The sequence below is a fragment of the Procambarus clarkii genome, chromosome 7, assembly GCF_040958095.1.
Source record: "Procambarus clarkii isolate CNS0578487 chromosome 7, FALCON_Pclarkii_2.0, whole genome shotgun sequence".
NCBI classification, from domain to species: Eukaryota; Metazoa; Arthropoda; class Malacostraca; order Decapoda; family Cambaridae; genus Procambarus; species Procambarus clarkii.
In genome coordinates, this window is record NC_091156.1 from 13347179 (window position 1) to 13355440 (window position 8262).

The window sequence follows — 8262 nt, forward strand, 5'->3', positions numbered from 1 at the left end:
TTGTTGAGAAACAAAATGTGTATGAATACGAGTTTTGTCGTTGTTTGTGTGTATGTGTTGGGAGCCGAGAGGAAGTGTCTTTGTGTGTGTGTGTAAGGGGCTGAAGGAAGGAAGGAAATTATGAGAAGAAAGGGCTAAGCCAGTCTGACTATTTAGCACAAGGAAGATATTTGACAAGAGATGGGACAGGACAAGAGCTGGGACAGAACAGGAGATGGGACAGGATAGGAGAAGGGACACGACAGGAGCTGGGGACATGAAAAGGGGGGTGATGTAACTATATCCAATCCCTTGGACCTTCGGAGATCGAACGCCGGGTTTGCATGAAGCGAGACCGTTGCTCTCAACTGCTATTTTTCCTGCTGAGTTGCATGTGTGTGAAAGGGCTCTTACAGTGCATATTCCAAAATAGTCATTTACATAACTCTAAACAAAGTATAAGTTATAAAACAATACTTTGTTTTGTTATAAATGAAATTGTTATGTTATAAATTATATAAACCACAACTAACACGATACTTGGGCCTTTAACTCTAAAACTTTCAGAGTAAATCAAAGTAAATCAAGTAAATCAAAGCTGGTTTGATTTACAACTTGCGTTTAAACAGTTCACTGAAAAGTGTAAATATATTCGCCAATATATACGTGAGCGCGCATTGTGGATATTCATCGCTTGAAATAAACTTCTCCCTTTCACCCACTCTCTGTTTACCATTATAAAACACATCACCGAATTTGTAGAATAGATATCGTATATTTATCCATGCTATCTGACATTTATCCTGCCTCTCTTGATATGACTCACTAAGAGCTATCACTAGATATCATATATTTATCCATGTCAGCGGATATTAATCCTGCTATCTTGACATGGCTCACTGAGCCCCGTCAAGGTACTCTAGAGCTCCGTGGAGCACAGCTTGAGAATCCATGCTCAAGGAGGTTTTTTCCGGGAGATAAGTGTTCCAGGTGAGACAAGGGTTTCCAGATGAGACAAGGGGTTCCAGTTAATGTCTCCCGGCCATGTAAACTCATCTGGGGGGGGGGGGGCAGTTTAGTAACCAGCTGATACAGCAACAATCGACCTCAATTCACGCACGCAAAAGTGATTGTTGATGGAGGTAGGGCTCCTTCCAGGATGCTGTCATGGTTGTTCAAAAGGCCCAGTCTTCTTGCCGGTTCCAGTTGTATTTCCATGTTGTATAACCTGTTGTATATCCTGAGACACGTCCCCAACCCGGGTTAGAGTATATCATTCATATGTATCATCGGGGGATTGAACTTGTTCCTGTAAAACACAAAGACGTTGTTATTCCAGATGGGGAATTTGTGGGGTTCAGTCCCTGAGCCCATTATGTGCCTTTGTAACCCTTTCCACTACCACCCACAAGATGGGTATGGGGTGCATAATAAATGAACTAAACTAACTTCCAGATGGTCCAAATTAAGGCAGTGATATAACTCACAAATTTGTGGATTGCAGAGTATGCAAAAGGGAGATATGGGAGACCATTGGAGACTGTCGTGAGACTTCAAGAATGGTTTAAAACTCAGACTGAATAGCTGTCTAATTATCTTCTGAATCCTGCTGTAGTTTATACAGCAACAGCCTTGTGTTTTACAGATCCGAGTTCGATCCCCGATGGTGCATGTGCATTAAATGTTACTACTCAACCGTATTTCAGGATTAGTTGAGTATTTACATTGATTAACACTTGTGATAAGCTTGTAGTTATCAATGCTTATTCATATGTTGCATGAATGTATGTCGTATGCAATTTATTTTAGAAATAAAAAATTAATCTCCTCAAAAAATTCACCATTTCTCCTGCGTTATATTCCACACTTCTTCCTCCAAGTCACCGAGACAAAAAATATAAAATGTTTTTGTCAAAGTTACGTCACAATTAACACCAAAGTTTTCGAGAGATTTTTGTCTTTTAGAGTTGAAAAAAAAATGTTATCTTGTTAGCGGCCACCATCACGGAGGGCAGAGCAGGAGTTTGGTGTTATCTTCCCTGTTTGGGAAGGAAGACAGTGACGAGAGGAAAGATATAAATGTTATTCTGAGGGAACGTTCCGTTGTGTCAGACCACAGCACAACCCAGACCTGCAGGCTTCGAGCCCACAGCATTGGGTAAACTTGTGTTTGAGCCCATAACATTGGGTAAACTTGTATTTGAGCCCACAGCATTGTGTAAACATGTGTTTGAGCCTACAGCATTGTGTGAACTTGTGTCTGAGCCCACAGCATTGTGTAAACGTGTGTTTGAGCCCACAGCATTGTGTAAACTTGTGTTTGAGCCTACAGTATTGTGTGAAATTGTGTCTGAGCCCACAGCATTGTGTAAACGTGTGTTTGAGCTCACAACATTGTGTAAACTTGTGTTCGAGCCCACAGCATTGGGTAAACTTGTGTCTGAGCCCACATCATTGTGTAAACTTGTGTTTGAGCCCACAACATTGGGTAAGCTAGTGTTTGAGCCCACAACATTGTGTAAACTTGTGTTTGAGCCCACAGCATTGTGTAAACTTGTGTTTGAACCCACAACATTGTTTAAACTTGTGTTTGAGCTCACATCATTGTTTAAACTTGTGTTTGAGCTCACAGCATTGTGTAAACTTGTGTTTGAGCCCACAGCATTGTGTAAACTTGTGTTTGAGCCAACAGCATTGTTTAAACTTGTGTTTGAGCTCACAGCATTGTTTAAACTTGTGTTTGAGCTCACAGCATTGTGTAAACTGGTGTTTGTGAACACGGCATTGTGTAAACTTGTGTTTGAGCTCACGGCAATGTGTAAACTTGTATTTGAGCCCACAGCTTTGTGTAAACTTGTGTTTGTGAACACAACATTGGGTAAACTTGTGTTTGAAACCACCCACACTTGTCATGTTTGGAACTACAGACACACTTCGGAAACGGTTTGAAAACAAAAATGCCTACTAGACTTTAACTTAAGTAGAGTTACGAGAATTGGAACAGGAGTGAGAAGACCTGTAGTATCCGCAGCATCCGCAATATCCGCAGTATCCGCAGTATCGGATAGAGAGACAGATTCCTACATCAGAAAAGAAAGACCTCGGAGTGAACATAACCCCAAATCCGTTGCCAGAACCACACATTATCAGAATAACATTAGCAGGATCCCGCCAAACACACACCGAAACTACGACGTTGGTACAACGTTCGAACAAGTTTTAACACCTCCTAACCAGTTATAACAACCAATATAGCAAGTTGTAACAACGTTCAAATACGTCATAAACACGTTAAGCCAAGATGTAACAACTTTATTACAAGTTGTAACAAGCGGAAAATAGATACAGTTTCGGTTTGTGTTTCCAAGGGATATACCACGCTAGCCATCAGCAGTGCATCCTTCAGAAAAAGGGGCAAAGGTGCCCTCCGGGATCTATATATACACATTAACTGAAACACCAACTCTTGAATATTTAGCTTCGGCATGGAGCCCTCACCTGAAAAAAACAAGATAAAACTAGTAAAGGTCGAAAGACTCGTTAATGGGCTGAGGGGCTCAAGCTATGAGGAAAGGTTGAGGCAAGTGGACCCTACCAGACTGAAGGGGAGGAGGAATAAGGGGAATGATTACGGCATTCAAAATTCTAAGGGAAATGGACTAAATGGGCAAATAAGCATTGTTCGATGATAGGAAGAGCCTGTCTTCTCTAATATGGGGGCATAGATGGAATACTAGAAACACAACAGAGAGAGAGCTGTCAGAAGGAACTTCTTCAGTGTTAATGTTACCATTAAAACAAAGTGGGAAAAGCTAACTAAGTTTTAAATGAAAATACAGTAAGAAAAACATGGGCACGGAATCATTGTATTAAATCAAATATGCTTGGAAGGCGGAGCCAGGAGTCGATTTTCAACCATGCAAGAACATCCGGGTGAGTATGTGCAGAACACACACACACACACACACACACACACACACACACACACACACACACACACACACACACACATACACACACACACACACTTGACGTAATTAGAAGAAAGGAAAAATGGGGATACACGCTGACCTCATAAAAATTTCTCCAGCAAAACTGGCTGGGTAGACAACTCAGTTCTAGACCCATTAAAACAAATATCATATCAGAGCACAGAACACGTGATGCACTAAAAAAAAATTACGCGGTGGAGCCTGACTCCATACACAACTCCAAATGCAAATATCACAAAGTCAAAAAGGCTTGTGAACCACCACATATCCTCACTGATAGTTGGGAGGCGAGACCTAAGAGCTAAAGCTCACTCCTCGCCAGCAAAATTAGGTGAGAACAATTAGACATGCACAAATGTAAAAGAAAAAAAAAAGACTCGAGCCACAATCCCATAATAGCTATTTTCTTCAGGAAAATGTTGACTTCTTCATGATACTCCCAGACGTTACTCTGGAGAGGGCATTGCACCGGACTCAATCATCTCTACATGCAATAACATCCCCCCCACCAGGAGTCGCTTCGACACCCAAGCAAACAGCCTATTAGTGCATGACCTTCCCTCTGACCCCTACACACACTTTACACTTCTGCCACTGACCTTTCTGCCCTTCTACACTATGGTCAATGATCTCCTTAAACCCTTTACATCACTACCTCTGGTTTATCCTACACCCTCAACATTACTACCTCTGGTTTACCCTACACCCTCTACATCACTACCTCTGGTTTACCCTACACCCTCTACATCACTACCTCTGGTTTACCCTACACCCTCTACATCACTACCTCTGGTTTACCCTACACCCTCTACATTACTGGCAGATCTTCATATGACTGACACCTTAGGCAGATCTTCATATGACTGACACCTTAGGCAGATCTCAATAGTTTAGACATACTAACATTGACAGATTTACTCTCTATTTAATCAGCTCTTATTTTCATGGAATTGGTAGGCAAGACATTACGTGTTCCCCTTTGTACTTCTTCTCCCCTTAGAGACATTCCCCCACACACACCTGTCTACGAGCCACGTATAGTCCTTGTATTTTAAATCCCTTCTTTTCGTCCAAGTATGCAAATGGTTATATAATTAAGCAACATTTTAAGCTCCAATTTGATGGACGATCCCGTCGTCTTTTCACTGACCTCTTCTAGTATCTACGACGCCCATTTGCCTCGGGTCCTCGATCACTGTAAATCATATAAATGTTCCTTCCATCATGTTTTCATGCCCTTCCCTGCTGATAATACGAGCCTCGTTCAACATTTGTAATCTTAAGAACCTCATATATCCGACGTTCACGCCCAAGCTCTCACGCGATAATGTGCTTTCTTATGGGCGGCTTCAGGTGCGGATTCTTTTTTCAAAAATCTTTCCCCGGATATGCGAAGATTTTCAATCATCCGTGTAACTAAAAATTCTGGAGTCACAGCCTAATATTGTTTGTCACGTCGGGTTTGTGAGGGAGTTTGTTGAAGCTGCAGTACCTGGTGAAGCTGCCCCCTGGTTGGTGATGGGTGAAGCTGCCACATGGTTGGTGATGGGTGAAGCTGCCACATGGTTGGTGATGGGTGAAGCTGCCACCTGGTTGGTGATGGGTGAAGCTGCCACCTGGTTGGTGATGGGTGAAGCTGCCACTTGGTTGGTGATGGGTGAAGCTGCCACCTGGTTGGTGATGGGTGAAGCTGCCACTTGGTTGGTGATGGGTGAAGCTGCCACATGGTTGGTGATGGGTGAAGCTGCCACCTGGTTGGTGATGGGTGAAGCTGCCACATGGTTGGTGATGGGTGAAGCTGCCACCTGGTTGGTGATGGGTGAAGCTGCCACCTGGTTGGTGATGGGTGAAGCTGCCACTTGGTTGGTGATGGGTGAAGCTGCCCCCTGGTTGGTGATGGGTGAAGCTGCCACTTGGTTGGTGATGGGTGAAGCTGCCACTTGGTTGGTGATGGGTGAAGCTGCCACCTGGTTGGTGATGGGTGAAGCTGCCACCTGGTTGGTGATGGGTGAAGCTGCCACTTGGTTGGTGATGGGTGAAGCTGCCCCCTGGTTGGTGATGGGTGAAGCTGCCACTTGGTTGGTGATGGGTGAAGCTGCCCCCTGGTTGGTGATGGGTGAAGCTGCCACTTGGTTGGTGATGGGTGAAGCTGCCCCCTGGTTGGTGATGGGTGAAGCTGCCACCTGGTTGGTGATGGGTGAAGCTGCCACTTGGTTGGTGATGGGTGAAGCTGCCACTTGGTTGGTGATGGGTGAAGCTGCCCCCTGGTTGGTGATGGGTGAAGCTGCCACTCGGTTGGTGATGGGTGAAGCTGCCACCTGGTTGGTGATGGGTGAAGCTGCCACTTGGTTGGTGATGGGTGAAGCTGCCCCCTGGTTGGTGATGGGTGAAGCTGCCACCTGGTTGGTGATGGGTGAAGCTGCCACTTGGTTGGTGATGGGTGAAGCTGCCACCTGGTTGGTGATGGGTGAAGCTGCCACTTGGTTGGTGATGGGTGAAGCTGCCCCCTGGTTGGTGATGGGTGAAGCTGCCACCTGGTTGGTGATGGGTGAAGCTGCCACATGGTTGGTGATGGGTGAAGCTGCCACTTGGTTGGTGAGGGGTGAAGCTGCCCCCTGGTTGGTGATGGGTGAAGCTGCCACCTGGTTGGTGATGGGTGAATCTGCCACCTGGTTGGTGATGGGTGAAGCTGCCACATGGTTGGTGATGGGTGAAGCTGCCACTTGGTTGGTGATGGGTGAAGCTGCCACATGGTTGGTGATGGGTGAAGCTGCCACATGGTTGGTGATGGGTGAAGCTGCCACATGGTTGGTGATGGGTGAAGCTGCCACATGGTTGGTGATGGGTGAAGCTGCCACATGGTTGGTGATGGGTGAAGCTGCCACATGGTTGGTGATGGGTGAAGCTGCCACATGGTTGGTGATGGGTGAAGCTGCCCCCTGGTTGGTGATGGGTGAAGCTGCCACCTGGTTGGTGATGGGTGAAGCTGCCCCCTGGTTGGTGATGGGTGAAGCTGCCCCCTGGTTGGTGATGGGTGAAGCTGCCACTTGGTTGGTGAGGGGTGAAGCTGCCACCTGGTTGGTGATGGGTGAAGCTGCCCCCTGGTTGGTGATGGGTGAAGCTGCCCCCTGGTTGGTGATGGGTGAAGCTGCCACTTGGTTGGTGAGGGGTGAAGCTGCCACCTGGTTGGTGATGGGTGAAGCTGCCACCTGGTTGGTGATGGGTGAAGCTGCCCCCTGGTTGGTGATGGGTGAAGCTGCCCCCTGGTTGGTGATGGGTGAAGCTGCCACCTGGTTGGTGATGGGTGCAGCTGCAACTGGAGATGAAGAATGAACGCTGGGACAGATGTATAAAGAATACAGTCATCGGACTGTAGACTACAGTCGTCGGACTGTAGAATACAGTCGTCGGACTGTAGAATACAGTCGTCGGACTGTAGAATACAGTCGTCGGACTGTAGAATACAGTCATCGGACTGTAGAATACAGTCGTCGGACTGTAGAATACAGTCGTCGGACTGTAGAATACAGTCGTCGGACTACAGAATACAGTCGTCGGACTGTAGAATACAGTCGAATACAGAATAAACTGTCGGAGGCGTCAGTCGAGAGTCATACCTCATACCATATGTGAGGCAGACGAATGTGTGTGTTTCCACTACGTCTCATTTTGACTTTCGACGGATGAGTACATATATGTATGTGCATGTGTGTGTATGTGTGTTGTATGTATGTGTGTAATTCATGTGGATACATCGATGATGTTGATGAGGAAGGGAGTGTATGTTGATGGTTAAGAGGACAGTGAAAGAGGGATAATTAAAGTAAAATGAGAAAGGAAAGAGTGTGTGTATCTCGTGAGTGTGTTGTGAGTGTGTCATGAGTGTGTCATGAGGACGAAGATCCTTTTCACCACAGGCGATACAATTTTGAATTGCGATTCAAAGAACCTCATTAATGGACGCTCTGATAGTTCAGCAACTTTCTCTTCATTTGCCACAACGTACACAATGACGGGTACTGAAACGCACGAACCCAAGCCACCCACCAAACCTAACCAGAAAACGTGAATATCTCTGAACCGCAACTTTTGTCATAGTACCCCTTAATTTATAAGTTTCGGGCCACAATGAAACCCGATACAGTGTGGCACCACTTCCTATTGAGAGGATGCATCTGATTGTTGCAACAATATATGTTTCTCCTCTGCAATGAGCCCAAACCACACCCCCCCCCTCTCTCTCTCTCTCTCTCTCTCTCTCTCTCTCTCTCTCTCTCTCTCTCTCTCTCTC

At 45.7% G+C, this 8262-nt stretch overlaps 1 protein-coding gene across 1 annotated transcript; it reads left to right on the forward strand.

Moving 5' to 3' along the window:
* The first annotated feature begins 6947 nt into the window (after positions 1-6947).
* On the forward strand, positions 6948-7304 carry LOC138357725 (FMRFamide-related peptides type HF-4-like). Its single transcript, XM_069314721.1, has one exon. The coding sequence runs from the start codon at positions 6948-6950 to the stop codon at positions 7302-7304; it is 357 nt and encodes a 118-aa protein (XP_069170822.1).
* The last annotated feature ends 958 nt before the right edge of the window (positions 7305-8262 follow it).

Excerpts from the sequence above, each read along its gene's own strand:
- LOC138357725 (XM_069314721.1), top strand. The coding sequence starts at position 6,948 with ATGGGTGAAGCTGCCCCCTGGTTGGTGATGGGTGAAGCTGCCCCCTGG.